The sequence below is a fragment of the Somniosus microcephalus genome, chromosome 20 (genome assembly GCF_052327205.1).
Source record: "Somniosus microcephalus isolate GS21.2 chromosome 20, FLI_Smic_1.0, whole genome shotgun sequence".
NCBI classification, from domain to species: domain Eukaryota; kingdom Metazoa; phylum Chordata; class Chondrichthyes; order Squaliformes; family Somniosidae; genus Somniosus; species Somniosus microcephalus.
The window spans coordinates 68,614,285-68,636,544 of NC_141006.1; the positions used below are offsets into that span (position 1 = coordinate 68,614,285).

Below are 22,260 nucleotides of genomic sequence, written 5' to 3' on the forward strand. Positions count from 1 at the left end.
AGAAGATCAGCCATGATCTCATTGAATGGTGGAGCAGGCTCAAGGGCCGAATGGCCTACTCCTGCTCCTATTTCTTATGTTTATATTTCTAAGTTTAGCCAGTGTCCTACTCAAACCACCAGTGACCTTGTAACTAGATCCTTCCTGAGTCGATGAAAACTTTGCAGTTGTACAGTCCATGAAGCAGCAGATTGAGTAACGCCACAGCTTAGCCTGACCAATTGGGCAGGCTGCCATTTTGTGTGCTGGCAGTGCCCTCATAACCTTGGGACACACTGCCCCTTCTGATAACTCCGGCTGCGATTTTGCCGGCGCTCAGTGGACCCAATTGGCGGCGGGTCAACTGTGAAATTTAAAATGATTGACAGTGGGTCGGGAACCCGCTTTCAAAACACACACACCTGCATTTCCTGATGTTGGGTCTCAGTGCTGAGCAGACCCAACAGGCAGCGGCAGGGGCCCCAATTCAAATCATTAGTGGCTTGTTTACAGCCACTTAACAATGCTTCCCCCTCTTTCCCCCCCCCCCCCCCCCCCCAACCTTTTTAACTTTCACTGGTCAGCCTTTTAACTTTCACTGTTCACCCACCGGTTTCCTGCTGTGCCTAGACCTCGTTTGTGAAGCTGAGGCGGGAGGTCAGTGGCCATTGAATCAGCTGATGAGTTGACCGCTTCAAATGTCAAGTGAAAGCTCCGAGCTGATTGAGAAATGTTCCCTTAACCACCAGCTTCTCTAAACTACAGATTCAGGATGCTGCAAGTCTCCATGCAGTCTGACCTCATTACCTCCCACCATTGACATCGCTTCTGTCATCGACATTGCTTCTGTCATCTCTACTTCACCTGCCATCTTTTTCTTTTCTTTTGTTGCTTGCCCCATTCCTATGCCATTAAATCTTAAAGAAACAGAAGCTATTAACTATAGTCAACACTTGACATAAAGTGTGTCCCAGTACTTCAGGCTCTGTTAGTATGGAGTGCTGCAGTACCTGTTGAATACTGCACTTCATATGCACATGTGTGATCTAGCTAAAAATCTCAGTTCATCTGGGGAATGCCTAAGTATCCATGCGAACTGAGGCTGGGATCATACCTGAGCCTTCCAATGTTACTAGAATGCAAGGTGAGGGTGGGTAGGGTACTAGCATTGAGTGACAACTTTTTGCAATTTTATTGAGGTTGAATAAAAGGCACAGATTATAATTCACTTTATAATCATTTTACAGAGAGCAAAATAAAGATTGGGACCTACACATGGGATTAAGGTAGAAGCTGAAATATAATAAACAAACTTAATTTTTTTTTTAAAGATCTATGGTATTTTTTATTATGCAATGGAGAGAATGACACTCCACACTTATAAAATTAGATTTTCAGGACCAGAGAGGTTGTTCAGTAATTATGACTTAGTATGCCATTAAAATCCCAGTTATCTGCGAAGACTGCAACAGCGCATCCTGTGGAGGGGCAGGGTATCACTAGATGGCAACCTCCGGATATCCATGTTGAACTGCGCATGTGCGGATGCCAGAAGTCGCTTTCAGTTTTCACAATCACACAGAATCACAGAAACCCCACAGTGCAGATAAAGGCCATTTTGGCCCATCGAGCCTGCACCGACACATATTCCACCCGATCCCCGTAACCCCTGCACCAGCACATATCCCACCCTATCCCCGTAACCCCACGTATTTAATCCTCCTAACACTAAGGGTCAATTTATCATAGCCAATCAACCTAACCTGCACATCTTTGGACTGTTTTATACAGTAATGATGGCGAAAGCTGACAGTTTCGCCACCATTATAGCTGCAAATTCCAGACCAATTAGTATCCTTAGTTTTGATAATTGCCATTCTATCCATTTAGAATAATGTTGCTGATATGATTCACCAGCGACCATTTCTGTTGTTGAGATTCAGTTTTCCAACTATTTCACGTTGTGCAAGTTATTTCCGCGTTGCCTGGATTCCTTAATTTGCCTAATGTAATGAGTCTGACATGTGGTATGCAGTAGTAGGTGGCCTGTGGGGAAAAGGCCTGCTCTGATCTGCACTCTATTTCTGGTATTGTTGCAAGATGTTGCTTCGGCTGATCATCTGAGTTTTTGTTGGTTTCCTTCAATTCAAGTTCGGTGCCTGTGGTTTCGAAGGAGGCTTCTATTCCTCATAGTCTTTAATGAGGCAGAAATATGTATGCAGCCTCCGTGTGTGATGTTGCAAGGTGAGCAGATTGACTTGCACTCGCTGCACACGCACTATAATGATGCAACATTGGAGTTGCTATTGCTGTTGTGCCTCCCTCCTTGCCCATTGAAATCAGTAGGTAAAATGGTAATGCCCGCTGTTACTTACTGCAGAAGCGGTGCTGCTGTAATCTCTGCCGGTTACAACACATGTGGCTAAAAGACCTGCCATTCCTTCAAACTAACTCAGCAAAGCCATGGAGACTCACTTGTGATATAATCAGGGAGCTTTGACAGAAAAGCTGATTACCACAGTAGAGTGGAATCTGCCCTGGTCACCTTCATTGATCTGCCATCTCTCAAATGTTTCATTCAGCATCAGTACTATGTCATTTATTTTTAAAATAAATACTCCAAAACTAGATTGCAGATTCCCCCCCCCCCCCCCCCCAAAAAAAAAGGGGATAGTGAAACAGGTTACCAGAAAAAGTAGTTAATTTTTGGTTAATACTACCTATTGACAAGTGTTAGATTTTTTTTTTAATCTTTAGGTTACAAAGGGCGTATAATGACCTGAGGGGGTGGGAAAGAAGATTGGAGTCTGTAATTAAGGTGATTGTGTGTGGAAGGAGCAGGTATTGTAAATGAGTTAATGTCTGGTATCCACTTCTGGCTGCCCATGTGGACTACCCATCAGTGATTCTGATTCCCTAACAGTTGAGGGGACTGCCTATACGCTCTGATTTCTTGGCAATGTGAAGGTTAGTTGTCCTCTGAAGTGTCGTGGACCTCATACATTTAAACTACCTGGCGGTCCAGCGGATCTTTGACTCACGGTTCCTGGTGCTCTTGTCCGGATTTATTCACCTGTGCACTGGTGAATTTTGAGGGTGATTGAATCTTGCAGCACCGAAGGAGGCCATTCGGCCCATCGTGCCTGTCAGCTCTTCGATAGAGCGATCCAATTAATCCCCATCCCTTTTCTTTCCCCATAGCTCTGCAATTTTCTGGTCGTGTCTATTTGCAACACCAGATTTCTGCTTGGTCCTCTTGGAGGACAAGACGCACCCAATAGTTTATCTGGAATGGGCAATTTGATCCTGCCTGCTGGAGAGTAATCCAGATCTGTGCAATGTGTAATTTGATCCAGTCATTTTTGCAGGCAGGCTCCAGAGTTCACGGTGCTAACACTACTGCTTTCAGAGAACAGACTGGGCTCACCCTGCCAGGTTAGGAGCACTCACATTGCCGAGTTCAGATAGGAAGGGGGTGAGGCCCTGGAGGAATTTTAACATGAGGATGTGAATTTTAAAATCAAGGTGTTGGTGGACAATGTTCCCACTTTTTTTAGGTGCGTGGTCCTTTTAACGGGCTGCATGGCCCATGTGCAAAATCTCCCATTCAAAAGCTGGTAAGCAGCCTGCGCGGGACCTCCAGACCGCTGTGCTACTGCGTAGTTTAGCGGGAACGTGTTGGTGGACCAATGTAGGCCAACAAGCGTTGGGGTGATGGGTGAATGGGACTTGCTGCGTGTTGGGATCCGGACAGCAGAGTTTTGGATGAGCTAGAGTTCACTTAGGGTGGAAGACGGGAGGCCAGCCAGGACAGCACTGGAATAGTCGAGTCCGGCAAATAACACCCATGTAGTATTGTGCATGTAGGTAGGACCAACACACAATACACGTTCATTTAAAAAAAATTAATTTATTTATTGCCCATTCCTAGTTGCCCTCAAGAGGGTGGTAGTGAGCTGCTGCCTTGAACCGATGGGGATGGGAGGAGAGGGAGAACGTGGTGTAAGTGTAAAGGTGGTGGGGGTGGAAGAATGTGATCCAGGCCTAATGGAGGGTGGCAGAACGTGATTGATCTTCCCATCTGGATCACGTTCTTGCTCTCATCTCCCCCCCCCCCCCCCCCCCATAGACCGGGATCACATTCTCTTCCCCCCCCCCCCCCCCCCCCCACCCGCTGTTCTCCCCCTTCACTTCCCCAGTTCCTGACCTCCTTCCCCCCCACCCCAACCCCCCCTTACTCTGGCAACATTGAACAGCTTGTGTGGGATTTTTTCTGTCCTGGTGTGAGAGACTCAACGACACAGTGACCTGTCGAGCAACCCGGAAGAGACCCGCTGAGTTTCATAACAAATGTGGTTGACTGGTCTAATGGCAGGCAGCCCAGGGATTGCAAGATGCTGCATGGGGTTTCTGTCGCTCGGGGATCAGTAAGCGATGTCCTGTTGAGCTGAAGCTAAACCCAAACCGCAAAATCCTCACTCCTCTTGTTCAACGTCAAAACGAAAGCTTGGCTCCCCTCCAGTGTCTCCATTTTTGTCAATGAATTTAAATGACCCAAGCTTGGCAAATACTTGTGCCAAATTCAACTTTTATGGTTTCTGTAGGTGACTCTGGTCACACGGATACTGGAAAGATGCAATAAATCATCGTGCACGTTGGGACCAGATTGTAAAGTCTTGAGCTGCAGGTCAGGCATGTAATTATGAATATTTATTACCAGATAAACAACCAATGAGCTTCTGATGAATGGCAATTTATAGAATGGTCATTTTTTGTGTGGGAGGTTTAATTGTAGCTTGCAGCAGTTTTACTATCTGCTCGAAATAATGCACCCTCGGCACACTGATTTCCTTTTTTATTTATGCCGGGTTATCTCAAAGGGACCAAATGAAAAGCTGTGTTTTTTTTAAATTACTTTGCTATCTTCTCCAGCACAGGTGGACTCTCTCAGAACTTACTGTTTGAAGCTTCATTGGCCCAGAAATTCGGGTCGGGGGCTTCCCGCGGGTGCAAGCCCCCCCGACCTGCACTTGCCTAGCGCGCCGGCCGTTGTGCTGTGGGCCCGTGTGGGATTCCGATCCTGTGCCTCCGCCAGCTGCCGGCGCGCAGTGCTTGTGTATCCCAGGGGTGCAGTTAGTTCAAAGCGTCCCCTGGGATCACGTGGGCCATGGAGAGCCAATGGTAGCAGGGAAATGCCCATTCATAAAATTGACAGGAAGAGCTGTCAAAACTATAAATACTATAAGCCCCAAAACATAACTAAAACTCAAAAAAAAATTTTTTTATCACTTTTTTTAAATTACAAAAAATAACTTAAACAATAATTTAAATTTTTGAAAATTAATTACATTTTCTAACGGGGCTAAAAATAAACTTGCCTTTCTTTACAGTATTTAAAAATAATAAACCTGTTGGGGGGGAAAAAAAAAAAAAGTTTTAATTTTAATTAATTCACCACTTACCTTGTTAATAGCAAGCCTTGTGACTGCTTTTTAAAAGTGTAGCTGCTGGAGACTTACCCTCCCGGAGAAACCTGGAAAAAAAAAACGTAAGTTCCAGGCGTACGCGCTGCCTCTCCGGCGCACGCGTTCGACCTTTGAACCCCTTTAAGGGAACGGAAGTTCCGGTTTCCCGCGCATGCACGAAACCGGCACTTTCGTTGGGGCTACGTGTGAGTACCCCGTGCGTACTCACCCGTAGGGACCCGAATTTCTGGGCCATTGTGTTTCACAGCTACTGTATAATCTGTTCAACAGTATGACCGAGATTTATCCCAGATGAGGGATGCTGCTGTATAATCTTCCAAATTATGTGAGTAAATATGACTTAGAAATTGTCTGGCTGGAAGAGTCTCTTCAGTTATCGACATCGCTGCTGTGATCCCGATACTGTAAATTGGGAGTGGATTCTGATCCCACAGCCCTATTGCTGCAGGAATGGTGGGCCAGCAAATCCGGCCAGCCACAACCCACCGCCGTAAACTTCAGCTTTGTGTTCAAAATATATTTTTAAATCGGTTAAATTTGAACTTGTTTAGTTGTCAGGATTGTAGTAAGTAAACAATATATTTAGTGAATGAAGGATAACCCTTTGAATCATAAACAAGGGATTATGGTGGTACAGCTAATGGCCAAGAGTTTCCAGGCGCAAATTGTGCTAACTTTCAGAAGTAGATTTTTTTGCTCAAGTTTCCGCTCAAACTCGTTTGCATATCACTGAACATAAAATATTCCACAAACCATTGCAGACAGGCAGCGTTTTAGAATGTAATTAAAACAAAAATTGCAGTAAAAATATTCCTTGATCTATTTAAGTGTGGTAATTTGGGATTAGTTTGATTAATAGATAAAAAATGGATATCACAAAAATAGACTTTGTAATCCTGGTCTAGTCCACCACCTGTGAGTAACCCGCTTTTAAACCAGCTTTTAAATTTGCCTATTTGTGTCCTGGCACCAAAAACAAGTGTTTAATTTTCAGAGCCTCCTCGAAGGTTCGCAAACGGGCGCAATTCGCGGAAACTCGCCTTGGTGGTTAATGCAATGTGTGGGTGGGGCCAGCTTCTAGTGCAACTTTTTTTTAAACTAGCGCACAAGAAACTCGCTTTGCGCTGGACGCAATTTGCGCTTGAAATTCCTCCATCTTTTGCGCTGGTTTGGCCAATTTTTGGGCGATTTGCGCTTTTCCGGGGGGGGAGGGGGGAGAGAAACTCGGCATAACCCAGCCGGAAGCCCCTACCCAATATTTCTGAAGATCACAGACCGTTTGTTGTTCACACACTTTTTTATTCAAGCCAGCTGGTCAAAAGAATATTTTGGACTGAAACCTAGCAAATCTACCCGCTTCAAAAGCAAAACACTGCAGATGCTGGAAATCTGAAATAGAGAAAATACTGGAAATACTCAGCAGGTCAGGCAGCATCTGTGGAGAGAGAAACAGAGTTAATGTTTCAGGTCGATGACCCTCGTTCAGAACAAAAATCTACCCGTTTCCATTGGTTCATGATAAACCAATAGACACCTGCATTTTCATGGGGTGGGGGTTGGGTTGTCCCGTGATTTAAAAGTCAACATATTTGCTCCATTGCTGAAAAGAGAAGTTTCTGAAATGCTGTGATGCTATTGCGAAACATCGGTAGGACCTGAATCCATTACCTGCCCTAATGGCTCCTGCCACGTTGGCTTTTGTACTGGTACAAGTGTGATTAATTGCCTAGCTCTTGCTTGGATTGCCCTCCAGCACTTCCTCGACAGCCCCTCCCTGTTTGTTTTGGAATCCTCTTGCGTGTCAGTTCAAGTCAATACAGCTGGCTCCTGTTGTTGAAATTCACCAGTACTTTGAACCTGACAGGAAGCTGGTCTATCTGCTCCTCCCCGTTGACTTTAAATGTCTGTTCTGGCATGCGATAACAAATGTGGGGGCAAAAGCAAGCTCCCTTCGAACTAAACCCCCAAGAATAAAAAGTGCTGTTTAGTGTAAACTTGGTCAAGGCTCCATATTCTTGGTACCTTGCTGTTGAGGTAGCCCTGGAACTCTTAAGGTGCTGGGATGTGACTGTTCTGTGGTAGTTCAGCGAGGCTTGCATTTTGGTCTGTTATTGAAAATCAAAAGCTAAATTATAGAAACCTTGCATTTGCTTCCAGGTTTAAAGGGAGGTCGTCATCGGTACTGATAAATGATCTAATCTGAGATGTGCGGGTTAGGTGGATTGGCCATGATAAAAATTGGCCCTTAGTGTTAGGGGGGATTAAATATGTGGGGTTACGGGGATAGGGCTTGGGTGGGATGGCTGTCGGTGTAGGGACCGGGTGCTAGGGTTTGGATGATCAGCCATGATCTCGTTGAATGGCGGAGCAGGCTCGAAGGGCCGAATGGCCTACTCCTCCTAGTTTCTATGTCTATTTCTATGAGGGTCTGTTTGTGCTGTTTGAAGACTTTGTGTGTGTATTTTATGTATTGCCCACAGTGAATATAATGTGGGCAACAAGAAGTTATTCATTCTCCCTCCTCCTGAACTAGGGCATCTGAGGAGGGGAGGGAGAAGTTATGAATGCAAACACTTTACTACTACTACTACTACAACAACAACTTGTATTTATATAGCGCCTTTAACATAGTAAAACGCCCCAAGGCGCAGCACAGCAGCATTGTGAAACAAAATTTGCTACCGAGCCACATGAGATATTAGGGTGGGTGGTCAGAGGTAGGTTTTAAGGCGTCTTAAAGGATGAAAGAGAAGTAGCGAGGCGGAGAGGTTTAGGGAGGGAATTCCAGAGCTTGGGGCCTTGGCAGCTGAAGGCACGGCCACCAATGGTGGAGCGATTAAAATCGGGGATGCCGGAGTGCAGATATCTGAGGGTGGGGTGGTTGTGGGGCTGGAAGAGATTAGAGATGGAGAGGGGTGAGGCCATGGAGGGATTTGAAAATGAGAACATGAATTTTTAAATCGAGGCGTTGCTCAACCGGGAGCTGAAGTGAAGAAAATAAATCGGCTGAATATAGATACCTGGGGGCAACTTTTATCAATTAACGTTCCTGGCACACAGTTGTGCGACGGGTACATTAATTTGTACAACCTACCCCTCGCTGTATCGACCTAGATGAGTGATCATTGAACATTTGTGGTGCAAGATATTATTGTATTTTTTTTCCAATATGAAGATCACCGACTTGAAGATTCTAAAACAAAATTATTGCAAGATTCATCGGCATCTTGGATTCTTGAAATTTAATTTATATCTACATAAAGGAATTGCTAGATTTTAAAATTGCATTAATATCTTCATGCTGGCGGCATTTAGCTTTTGCACTCTGGTTGGCTATTGAAATCATCGGTTTCAATAGCAACTAATCTCTATGCAGCTGGGCTAGCTCAGTCCAGAATGGATTACGTTCACTAAATGTGTCATTCTGTTACATCTGAGGTATTGTCAAAGCAAATGTAGAGGTGCTAGGGTAAAAAAAACACACCACGCATTCGAAGCCAAGGGGTATGCTGCTTTTGATCTTTCCCCTTGATTTTCTGTGAAACAGGAAGCGGTGGTGGCTTAAAATAAGGCTAATCTGTATACAGTAGCAAAATACTGCAGATGCTGGAAATCTGAAATAACAGAAAATGCTGGAAACACTCAGCGAGTCAGGCAGCATCTGTGGAGAGAGAAACAGTTAACGTTTCAGGTCTGTGACCTTTTGTCAGAACGGGAAAAAGTTAGAGATGTGACCGGTTTTAAGCAGGGGCAGGGAGAGGGGGAGGGGAGAAAGAACAAAAGGAACATTCTGTGATAGGGTGGAAGGCAGGAGAGATTAAACGTTGCAAATGGGGATGGCAGAATCCTCAGCAGCTGCCATGTGGGAAAAATAGGGGCGGGGTTATTGTCTGAAATTGTTGAACTCAAATGTTGAGTCCGGCAGGCTGTAAAGTGCCTAATCGAAGGATGAGGTGCTGTTCCTCGAGCTTCATTGGAACAATGTAATAGGCCGAGGACAGAGATCCGAGTGGGAGTGGAGCGGGGAATTAAAGTGACAGGTGACCGGAAGCTCAGCGTCACCTTTACGCACTGAACGGAGGTGTTCCGCAAAGCGGCCGCCCAATCTAATATGTATGTGTCTCTAATATTTGCCACTTTGGATGAAGTTAATTCACTATGTTCGAAGAAGCTCATGGCAAAACACCAAAGGAACATTGCAACTGGCTTCATTGAAACCTAGGTGGAAACGATCACTGAGATTACAGTCAGTATGTGTGTCTTTGAGATCGGAATCCAGATGCCAAGCCCAGTTTTAATGGTTTTTAAAATAAACATTAACTAACTTGTTTCAAATCAAAATTTAAATGAGGCCGTTGACCTGAAACTAAGCATAGCTCAGTGATGTTTGGTTGTTCTGTAAACAGTAGAAGCTCTCTGTGCAGTCATCTGTGCTAGAACTTCAATAATTGTCATACTTCTAATGGAACAGCTATTACTACTCAAACAAATAAAAATTCTGCATGATGTGCATGTACTGCACTAAAAAAATAAATTAAACACAACTCTGGTATCGAACATCAGTTGGTCAATAAACTGTTATCAATTGGATGTTGCAGATTCAGTAAAGTTCAGTATAAGGAGGGAATTGATGTCGTCTTGTAGTAAGTTATCACACTATTCCCTGCTGGTATTGGGAGTAGCACAGATGAAGTATTCTTAAGTAGGTCTGCCACTGGTGTATATAGTAATGGATCTAATGGACTGGAAATGTTCTGACATTCAAATGATGCCTTTTTAAAATGTTTCTCTTTATTCCACTCATTTTTTGTGTCTCGTGATATAAAGGCAATAGTTATTGTAAATATTCAAACCAAGTAACCCCCCCGCCCCCCCCCCCCCCCCCCCCCAAAGCCTCAGCCCAGTTTCGGCTTTTGAACTTGAATCTAATGTATTGATGAGGTGGAGCAGAGAAGCTGCGAGTGTTGAATGCACTGAGCTGTCTGGCAGTGGAGCTTCATTAACCTGAGCTCCTGTAGGACTTTGGCGCAGTTCCAAAAAAAAAACTGCCGAGCATCCCGAGGGGGAACAAAGGCTTCTGTGGATGGTAGTCAGCGTTTCCGGATTTGGAAATGGTTCCTATTTTAGTGTATGCCTGAAATATGCATTCATTCCCTACTTTTAGATTTTTTTTTTTGAGGGGGTGGGGTAAGATGGTGTGTGGAGTGAAGGTCGTACGTATGCAAAGATTCTATCAGCAAAGAAATTCTCCGAACCTCATCTTGCTCAATGCCTTCTGCCCAGTTTCGAATTGAAGGAAAGTTGGTAACACTACACTTGGTGTTTATAATTTTACCCTCTTCCTTTTTACACTAACTGTTCTTTTGCCTCCTTTCTGCTGTCCTGGAGTGTTCCTTGCTTGCTGGGGTACCAAACTATAGGCGTCAATCAGAAAATGCTGGAAATACTCAGCAGGTCAGGCCGCATCCGTGGAGAGAGAAACAGAGTTAACGTTTCAGGTCGATGGCCCTTCATCAGAACTGGAAAAAGCTGGAGATGGTGCAGGTTTTTAAGCAAGTCCATCTCCATCTTCCATCTCCAGCTATTTCCAGTTCTGACGAAGGGTCATTGACCTGAAGTTAACTCTGTTTCTCTCTCTTCACAGATGCTGCTTGACCCTGAGTATTTCCAGCATTTTCTGGTTTTTATTTCAGATTTCCAGCATCTGCAGTATTTTGCTTTTAGTATAAGCATCAATCCCCCTCTCGTACCTCTTCCTTCATCTGTGGTCTTCGGCAGTGCCAAGCCTGACAAGTGCCCGTGCTCAATGTCCACACATTTGCGCTTCTAGCAGGATTCACTAGATGGTGACCAGGAAAGGATGCCTGGCCATTCCCTTTCCTCCCTCCCAACATATCCTGTATGTGGCCTGGAGATGGCATTGGTGTGAACTTCTACTTTAAATGAGATCTCCAGGTGTCATTTGAGCTTGTCTTCTATATTGTAACCTTTTGTCATGAATAGTACATGTTTATAGGAAAAGAGTGACATTGAACTGGGTGTAAGTGGATTGAGTAAACTAAATCTAAGACTCGTTTTCATTCTGTCCTGTGGGGACAAAGCGCTCTCAGCAATGGCTCCTTTCTTTACAAGTGCTCTTGCACAGTGTTGACCAACCACAGGTGTGTGTGTGTGTGTGTGTGTGTGTGTGTGTGTGCTATTCAGTTACCAAGAAATTAAAGCACTTGCAATAATCAGAACACACACACTCTCTCTATGTATTGGTGAATGGCAAGACAAAAAGCAAATGGGTTAAAGGGCAATTGCATACACCATATGAATGAATATTGGAGGGGAATGTGTGGTAGATCTAGTCAGACTGGGTCCAGGATTGTAAATTCAACATGTGCTCGATTGCCCGGAGAATTACAACTTCCAAGTAAATGATTTTTGTGAAAATCGTTCATTTGTAAGTGTTTCTGTGATGCTGACCGCCATTTTTGTTCATTGGTTATAAATCCATGATGTGCCTGGGAAGACCCTCTCGGATAGATGGATAGACACACCAGGTCCATCAGCTTCTGAAAAGTGAAAGGATGGGCTTCAGGTTGCGATCTTTTGTCAGTTCTGTTTGCTTCTAGCGTTTTCTCTTTCTCTTTCCATTGCAAAATTCCAATGCTTGCATTTTTTAATCTAAACTTTTTAAAATCTATATTGATCTACCTTTAAAACTAGGGTTATGAATCGATCACTCTTGGTCCGTTCCTGGAAATGTGTTATCCCTCCTTTTGATACTTTATTCGGCCATGAACTTCGCCTAGATGGTAGTTATCTCCAGAGAGAGATGCAAAGCATTGAGGAATTAATTCTGGCAAACTGGATTGGCACTAGTCTGTAAATGAAACCAACACCTCAGCCAAGTGCTGCCTGTAGACAAATGAATGTTTAAGTGTGAACACTGATATGGGGTGAGATTTCTTTAAGTTTTGGTGGTTGTTTCCATCAAGTTGGGTGGATTTTAGTTCAATTTAGAAGGTTGGATAACTCCATAAGGCTGATGGATGAAATACTTTCTGCTGTTTCTGCACCTTTTATGAGTTGCGTGAGATGGTGAAAATACTTATGATACATCGGATCCAAGATTTATGCCTGGGAGTGCCCGTGTCTTTAGTTTTTGGAGAGCTGCATAGTTTACAATTCGTGCTGAATAGACATTTACTTTTATAGAGTGGCGGCTAGCCGCCTGGCTCAGACTGGGAGCTCTCTGGAGTTGCTATTTAAAAATAAAATTAGCACAGCATCATCCTTTAAAGCTGCATTATATAAGCTGCAACATTCGGAGATGATTGGTGTTTAAACACCAATGTAATTTGTTCTTGAAGGATGCAGCCAGCAGCAAAGTAAACTTGTTTTTCCACAGTTTCTAATCCTAAAATGGTTCAATAAGTGTCGTTCTTTTCTATAGATTATCTCGGGAAACCTATAAGAGCCACACACATGGTATGATTACTAGCTGCATGCCCCCATATTGTTCCCCATCTTTTGAATTTAATCACACATGGTGCTGTTCTGTGATGACATGCACCCATTGTGTGCCCCATCTCTTGGGGAATTGAGATTTGAAAATAACTTGTGTTTGCAATCGTTCTGCACCCCTCTCCTTTCCTTTAACTCACTTCATTTTGCAGAGTTACTCATATCAACCTCAAAAAAAAAAACCCCCAAACCCCTCCAACCTCAATATAATAATATACTAATGGTTAGCACTGTTGCCTCACAGCGCCAGGGACCCGGGTTCAATCCGGCCTCGGGACTGTCTGTGTGGAGTTTGCACATCTCCCCTGTGTTTGCGTGGGTTCCTCCGGGTGCTCCGGTTTCCTCCCACAGTCCAAAGATGTGCGGGTTAGGTTGATTGGCTATGATAAATTGACCCTTAGTGTTAGGGGATTAAATACGTGGGGTTACGGGGATAGGGTGGGATATGTGTTGGTGTAGGGGTTACGGGGATCGGGTGGGATATGTGTCGGTGCAGGCTCGATGGGCCGAAATGGCCTCTATCTGCACTGTGAGGTTTCTGTGATTCTGTGATTTCTGTGAAGTCCGAAGAACAAGGAGAAAAGAATAATGATCAGATCTGATTCTCGGGCATTTGATGCTGCTTGTTGTACATCTAAATTAGAACGAATGGATTCCGAGCGGTGGTGAATCTCTGCAGTTCGGTTGTGTTCAGCGCCTCGATTTCAAAATTCTCATCCTTGTTTTCAAATCCCTCCATGGCCTCCCTCCCTATCTCTGTAATCTCCTTCAGCCCCACGAGATACTAATTCTGCCCTCTTGAGCATCCCCATTATAATCGCTCAACCATTGGTGGCTGTGCCTACTGTTACCTGGGCCCTAAGCTCGGGAATTCCCTCCTAAACCTCTCCTCCGCCTCACTACCTCTCTCTCCTTCTTTAAGACGCTCCTTAAAACCTATCTCTTTGACCAAGCTTTTGGTCACCTGCCCTAATTTTACCTTGTGTGGCTCGGTGTCATTTTTTTTCTTAACATACTCCGGTGAAGCCCCTTGGGATGTTTTACTATGTTAAAGGTGCTATATAAATACAAGTTGTTGTGTTAAAGAAGGTATTGGTATTGAAAGTCAGAAACAGCCAACTTAAATGAGGTGTGCCCCTGATCATATGGGGTTCTAATCATCAAACCCCATACATGTCTGTTTACTTTTCACCTGGTTGAAGAGGCGTGTAATTGAACTTGGGCTGGGTTGGTCCTTCAAGCGTCTCGCCACGCTATTTTTATCTATAAAGTTGGACAGTTTTTTAAATGCTGAGGTTGAAGTGGAACCTGGCAATGGCCTGTTGGGCCGAATGGCCAGTTTCTGTGCTGCAACATTCTATATAATTGGGGGCCGTGCAGATGTTGGAGGTTTCTCCTGATGCAACATAGCGCCCTGGTCAGTGTGATTGTGTCTAATGTGAAGTAGAGTGCTTTATTGAACTCCATAACCCCACACCATACCACTAGATTTGCAAAACTACATTCTCTAAGCATTTCAGCAAATTCTTTACTACGGGTAGTCATCAGGAAGCAAGGCCCTGAAACTGTGCCATGAAATACTATCGTATGAATTCTTAATAGACTTGTCTGAAATTTCCCTACCCTCTATTTTAGCAAGGGTGTTAACTCTTGTAAATAACACCGCATCATCCTTTAAAGCTGTTGTGCATATAGTACAGCTGTACAGTTACTTACACAATACTTACAATAGTACACACTTTGATGCAATTAATCTGTTGGCATAATTCTGTATTGGTATAGTAGTGTCGGCAACAGAAAAAGAAGACAGACTTGCATCGGACGCCCCAAAGCACTTTACAGCCAATGAAGTATTTTTGAAGTGTAGTCACTGTTGTAATGTAGGCAATGTGGCAACCAATTTACGCACAGCAAGGTCCCACGAACAGCAATGTGATAATGACCAGATAATCTGTTTGTGATGTTGATTGAGGGATAAATATTGGCCAGGACACTGGGAGAACTCCCCTGCTCTTTTTTCGAAATAGTGCCATGGGATCTTTTACATTCACCTGAGAGAGCAGACGGGTCTCGGTTTAACATCTCGCCTGAAAGACGGCACCTCCGACAGTGCAGCGCTCCCTCAGTACTGCACTGGAGTGTCAGCCTAGACTTTGTGCTCAAGTCTCTGAAGTGGGACTTGAACCCACAACCTTCTGACCCAGAGGCGAGGGCACTGCCCACTGAGCCCCAGCTGACCCAACAGGCTTCAGAATGATTCAATCTATGCAGTCAAATACTGAAAGCAGACGTCAAGCCTAACTTTACCTTGTAAGAATTTCAACTTGCTGCCACTTTGTGCCACAGTTTTTTTCATTCAATGGGGTTAGATCCTCCTAAACAGAATAATAAGAAATCGCCTTTATACCATCACAAGAGGGGATGTACTCTCTTTACTCTAAATAAAAGGGGGAAAATGCTCATCTTGTCCTGTTTTACTGCTGGTATTGTAGCTGACGGAGAGCAAACGTGCTGTGTGTGGACCTTATTGTATAGTGCAATGAGGAACAGCAGGGCATGACAGCATGCCTCTGCACAGAGACTAAAGGGGAGCTCTCCATGTACAAAAAAACCTGTCAATAGGAAATGCAACAAAGGCCGACGTTTGAATAGTCCTTTTGTCGCAGATCTTACATTTTTGAACTTGGTGCCCCAATGGTCAGTAACAGTCTGTCATTCAGGCTGCCGATTGGAATCCCTCGTCATTGAAATTCACAGCCCAGCTAAGCTGATTGGCCAGTGCGGTGGAATCGTGGGCTGCAATCCCCAGCTCGAGGTGATGGTTTTCTCGCTGAGGATTGAATGTGTCTGTAAAGTGGGTGGAGCAGATATCTCATTCATTCTGTGCCTGAGCAATGAGTCGGCTGCTGCCCTGTCGGTCCCTTACCCGCGAGGGAAACTGCAGTTACTGCTCTTGTCCTGGGTTTTTAAAGCATTTATTTTGAGCGAAGAATGTTTGCAGGTGGCCCCGGATTTGCACCCGCTCTTGCAGCTTGGCCGCTGTTAGTGTGAGTGGCGCTCTGACAGTTGAAGTTCATGAAGAAGGAAGGAAGGAAGGTCAAATAGCCAGCTGCGACAGTGGGAAAGCGAGCGCTTCAGAAACCCAATCTGCCTTTTGTATCTTCGTGTTCTGTACGCTTCAGAATGGTTGTGTTCCTTGGCAAAAATCTGAGTGCGCTTCTCGCACTTTTTAAGAAAAAGAGTAAGTAATCTGATTTTTTTTTAAATAATACAATTTTCCAAGTGATTCCCAAACGCAGTGCAATGCTGTGATTAAGACTTTGTGATGGCTGTTCCCTCCTAATGCTGTGCCAGTATAACACGTTTTACTTTTTTTACCCCTTTATCTGTTTTTTCTCTCTCTCTGTGTGTGTCTCTCTCTGTCTCTCATTAAAATTCAATATTTTATAAGTGAAAATATATATTTCTAGTTCCAATATAAATTCATGTTCTGTGGCCAACTTGCTGATTATTTGTGTTTATTGAATATTACATTTGGAGCAGCACTGGATACACTCGCGTTTACCATCACTTCAGCAAATTTTAAACGGCTTCTCGGTTTTATCCAATTGGCCCTGTTCTAGAAGACCTGGGATTTTGTATCTAATCTTCCCATCTGCCTATTCTCCCTTTCTCTCTCATTGTTTCAGGGTCACTTACAGTACATGCAGAGGCTATGAATAGAGCTGATCAATAAGGTGTGAATGCAGGCTGCATAATGGTGGTCGTTCTCGCTGCTGTATCATTACAGGTCCAAATGATCAAGTTTGCCCTTGCTGTTTATAAGCCATTATCTGACTTTCTGAAGCGCTTGCCTTTTGCAGGAGCATTTCTGTACTCTGGGGTAATCAGACAATGTGCAAATGCACTACAGAATCTTTTGGTGTTAAAATCCTACCTTTTTCCTAGTGTTGGGATGCTTTACTGGAAACCTAGCAAATGTGTTCTTTGAGTATCCTCCACACAACATGGGAATAAAATTTTGACTTGATTTGGTTCTGGGGAAACCATAGGCAATGACTGTGCATGAAATATGCTGTCATGATGTTGCAGGTGGGTGGAGTGGCACATGGTTCGCTAGTCCTATGTTGTATAAAGACACAGATCAGTGCCTTGGTGCCAATCCTTTTTATAAAGGTTGCATGCACTACTCCTAATGTGGGACTTTAAATTGCCAAAATTGGGACAAAACCTTCCAATTGCTCTGCAAGAATGTCAGTATGTTCTGGACCCAAATTGGGTCAGTCTGCCGGGTATGTCGTCTTTCTCAGTTTTGCCATAACTCGTGAAAGAATTGCAATGAGTCAGGCTCGGTCCTCCGAGTCCCATTGTGGTGGATGGGGGTAAGGTGCCAGTAACTGTGCAGATACAGCGATATCCTTGAGGGCTACAATCTACCATTAGTGCCAAACCCCAGAATAAACTGAGCATACAACATGCACCTGGTTTCAATGGACCTTTTTTATATTATAACCCAATTATAGATTTAGCCATTGTATTTCCGGTTCTTTCCTGGAATGGGAAATTCAACACTCATGAACTGAACTCTGACCCCGATTACAAATGTAAGGATCAACGTAGTTGACAAATTTACCAGCAAGGATTTCCCACAGACCAATGAGGATTTGTTTAATTCATAGGGACAGGAAAGAACCTGAACTGAACATTTTAATCTATAGATAGATTATGGAGGGTGCTTATATTTTTGAGGAGTGACTATGCTGCAAACATGAAGTGTAATGCAAGTAACATTTACTCCACACAAGCATCAGGCAATGGCCATCTCCAACAAGAGAGACTCTTAAACCCCCCCCCCCCCCCTCCCCCCTTGACATTCAATGGCATTACCATTGCTGAATCCCCCACCAGCAACATCCTGGGGGGTCACCATTGATCAGAAACTGGGCCACCCTGATGAATGCTGTGGCTATTGGAGCAGGTCAGAGGCTGGGTATTCTGCAGCGATTGGCTCACCTGTCTCCCCAAAGCGCCTCCACCTACAAGACACAAGTTAGGAGTGTGATGGAATGCTCTCCACTCACCTAGATGAGTGCAGCTGCAATGACACTCGAGGAGCTCGACATCATCCAGGACAAAGCAGTCCACTTAATCAGCATCTCGTCCACTAGCCTAAACATCCACCACCAGCATACCATGGCTGCAATACGTACTATCTACAGGAAACACTGCAGCAAGTTCATTGGCAGCACTTCTTAAACACGTGACCTCCACCACCTGGAAAGACATTCAAGTCTCACATCCTGAATTGGAAATATATCGCTGTTCCTTCATTGTCACTGGGTCACAATCCTGGAACTCCCTCCCTAACAGCACAGTGTGAGCACCTTCACCACACGGACTGCAGTGGTTCAAGAAGACTCACCACCACCTTCTCAAGGCAACTAGGGATGGGCAATAAATGCCAGCCTTTCCAGCGATGCCCTCATCCTGAGAATGAATTAAAACCAGTTGCCTGTATATTTTTGATCTCCGGTGACTCAACCACTGTAATTGGCTCAGTTTAAATCCCTAGTGTCGTCGTCGTCGTCTTCTTAGGCAGCCCCTCGGAATCCCTAGTGTACTCGCCCTGTCAGTTGAAGGTTTTTAAATTTAATGGTCTTTGTTCATTTACACCAATCATACAAGCTTTATCTTCATCGTTGATGTTCATTATTAACATATAACTTTAAGGTACATTTAACTTCCTATCGACAATCTGATACTCCAAGGTTTGTGTATATCGGTGCCTTTTTTTATTGCCCATTTCTAGTGAGGCACCGAATAGCCTGATATTGATGACCTGATGCATCTACCACACTCAGGTTTAGCAACTGTACCATCTTGTATTTAAATGTTAGGTTGAAGAGGTATTCTCTGTGGGAAACTTGGGACAGGTTAAGATTCTGGGAAAGCCTTCACTGAAGGATCTGGTCAAACATTGCCATGGGTTCCATGGAGAATTTGCCTTGCAGTAACAGCTAATTTTTCATTCGCTTTTAAACTGTTAATTTATTCGATTGGATTAAACTGGTAATGCAGTGATGTAGCTGGATCACTGAACAAGCCATTGTATAAACCTTGTAGAGTGCCTTGACATAAGTTGTGCAGCTTTAATGGACACAAAAATATGATTCACTTCACATTTCGGAGAGCTCGACTGTGACAGTTTCAGTCTGGATCACCGCTGTGACCGACGAGAAGGTTCAAAGGAGAGTCTTTGACATCAGTTATCATCCTGTGATAAACCCATTTGGATATCCTGCATTTGATGATTGTGGGCCAGATTTGACTTTTTGAACGAGTGATTCTACATGTATGAAACCCAAATCTATTGGACTGGATCTAGTTAATCAATATGAATTATTTGCTAATTGTATCCATACATTTTAAATATATAGCTTCAAATATCAGTGATTTTCTATTTAGTGTATATTGCATCTCTTAGTAATGTCTCTATTTTAAATACAATTAATTACTTTGAAGTGGAGTGACTCTTGCCTGGGCAAATATGGCAATCAGTTTGTGCGCACAAGTCTTACCAACGGTGATGATATTTGCTTTGGTTGTGGTGGTTTGGGAAATGACTGTTGGCCAGGACACCAGTCTCTGCTCTTCAAATTGTGTTATAGGGCTTTCAACTCCACCTGTTCATGGCAACGGGCAGACCAAGCCTCTGTTTAACATCTCATCCAAAGGACAATACCCTTGACACTGCAGCACTCCATTGGCATTGCACTGCAGTGTCAGCCTAGCTCATGTGCTCAAGTCCTGGAGTGAGACTTGGAGCCCATGATCTTCTGACTTGGAGTTAAGGGTACTACCAGTCGAGCCAGTTGATTTTTTGTATTTTTGTTCTCGCAATATGGTAACTAATGTTGGGATGACTCTTAATTCCAGAATATTGTGGTGTTTAGTGTTTGCGCAAAGTCATAACTGTTGACAATTATGGGTTCAGTTCGAACCAGAATAAAGTAGAACCTCATCAGAGAATTCAGTTTACTCAGACTTGGCAGGCTTAGTGTCTTTTTGAGGTGGGTAATTTTATTTGGTCACAATTGCTCACAGATGTTGAATACCAAGAGATCTCGAGCTATTTCTCACTGTGAATCAGTGGATGAACGGTTTTTAAATAAGGGGGTGCTATTCCATGTAAAGCATGATGTATTATTAGGTCCTATTTGACCCCGAGATGAGCTTTTGACCCTATATCTGCTCCATCACCAAGACTGCTTATTTCCACCTCTGTAACATTGCCTGCCCTGCCTCAGATCATCTGCTGAAACCCTCCTCTGTGCCTTGTTACTCTAGACTCGGCTATTCCAACGCTCTCCTGGCTGCCATCCCACCTTGTACCCTCTGTAAACTTGAACTCATCCAACACTACTGCCCGTATCCTAACTCGCCAAGTCCTGTTCACCCATCACCCCTGTGCTCACTGACCCACATTGGCTCCTGGTCCCGCAACGCCTCCATTTTAAAATTCTCATCCTTGCTTTCAAATCCCTCCATGGTCTCACCCCTCCCTATCTCTGTAACCTCCTCCAACCCATCAAGCCTCTGAGATCTCTGCATTCCTCCAATTCTGGCCTCTTGCGCATTCCCGATTTTAATCGCTCCACCATTGGCGGCCGTGCCTTCAGCCAATGGAATTCCCTCCTTAACCCTCTTCACCTCTCTACCTCTTTCTCCTTTTTAATAGGTTCCTTAAAATCTACCACCACCTGTCCTAATCTCCTTGTGTGGCTCAGTGTCAAATTTAGGATTTAAGTACTAGTCTGGGATAGTTAGTTGACTAGTGACAAGGTTAACTAATTTCCCTCTCGGCCACAATAAACAGAGATACTGGCAGCAAAGAACACAAAGTTGACCATAATATTAAAAACTGTGGTAAATATACACACTATTTTGTCTAACTATAATTGCTTCTCTATCTTGAAGTTTACAACATTAGCTGCTGTTTAACAGAAAGTGACCTTTATTCCTGAGATTGGCTGCAGGTTAGTGACCATCTCTCTTACAAAGGGGACGAAGTCACATGACATTTGTCACTAAGATTGAGCTAACCTTCAAAACGGCAGAAGTTTTTGTCGATGGGAGTGGAGGGGGCGAGACGTGGCTCTGCCATCATTAAACACTGATATTTTAACACATTCTGCACCCCAAGTAAAACATCTCACCTGTCTGTGCTGAATGAAGGGTGGAGCTGGTACCAGACTTGCCGACCAGCATCTTCACTCCCAACGGAGTACGTACCGGGGCAATCGCTAATCAGTAGGTAGCATGTTCAGGCAGTAATTCGATCAGAGATCGGAAACGTTCTTCATTCATCATTAATCTGTAATATGATAACCTTCGACATTGAATGCAAGTAAAATTATCTGATGTTTAATAGAATTGATTGCAGTCTGTACAGTTTATATCGACTAATATAGAAACATAGAAGATAGGAGCAGGAATAGGCCATTTGGCCCCTCGAGCCTGCTCCGCCATTCAATGCGATCATGGCTGATCATCCAAGTTCAGTACCCGGTACCTGCTTTCTCCCCATACCCCTTGATCCCTTTAGCCTTAAGAAATATATCCAACTCCTTCTTGAATATATTTAATGAATTGGCCTCTACTGCCTTCTGTGGTAGAGAATTCCACAGGTTCACCACTCTCTGGGTGAAGAAATTCCTCCTCATTTCTGTCCTAAAAGGCCCTTATCCTTAGACTGTCACCCCTGGTTCTGGATTCCCTGACCATCGGGAACATCCTCCCTGCATCTAGTCTGTCCAGTCCTGCCAGAATTTTATAAGTTTCAATGAGATCCCCTCTCATTCTTCTAAACTCCAGCGAGTACAAGCCCAATCGACCAATCTCTCCTCGTACGTCCTTCCTGCCATCCCAGGTATCAGCCTTGTGAATCTTCGCTGAACTCCTTCCATGGCAAGAATATCCTTCCTCAGATAAGGCGACCAAAACTGCACACAATACTCAAGGTGTGGTCTCGCCAAGGCCCTGTACAACTGCAGCAAGACAGCCTTGTTCCTGTACTCAAACCCTCTCGCTATGAAGGCCAACATACCATTTGCCGCCTTAACCGCCTGCTGCACCTGCATGCTTACCTTCAGCGACTGGTGCACAAGGACACCCAGGTCTCGTTGCACTTCCCCTTCTCCCAATCTATTGCCATTCAGATAATCTGCCTTCCTGTTTTTTGACACCAAAGTGGATAACCTCACATTTATCTACGTTATAT

General features: G+C 44.1%; 1 protein-coding gene across 4 annotated transcripts in view; it reads left to right on the forward strand.

Moving 5' to 3' along the window:
• nhsl3 (NHS like 3) overlaps positions 1–22,260 on the forward strand; it is a 309,388-nt gene that overhangs the window by 232,028 nt on the left and 55,100 nt on the right. The window contains exon 1 of one of the 4 annotated variants that reach the window (XM_085962939.1): positions 15,716–16,221. The exons of the other annotated variants lie outside the window; for them this stretch is intronic. Within the exon in view, the coding sequence (XP_085819065.1) occupies positions 16,164–16,221 (58 nt within the window). The 5' untranslated portion in view covers positions 15,716–16,163. Of the gene's footprint in view, positions 1–15,715; positions 16,222–22,260 lie in introns of those variants that run through there. 4 annotated transcript variants of the gene reach the window in all.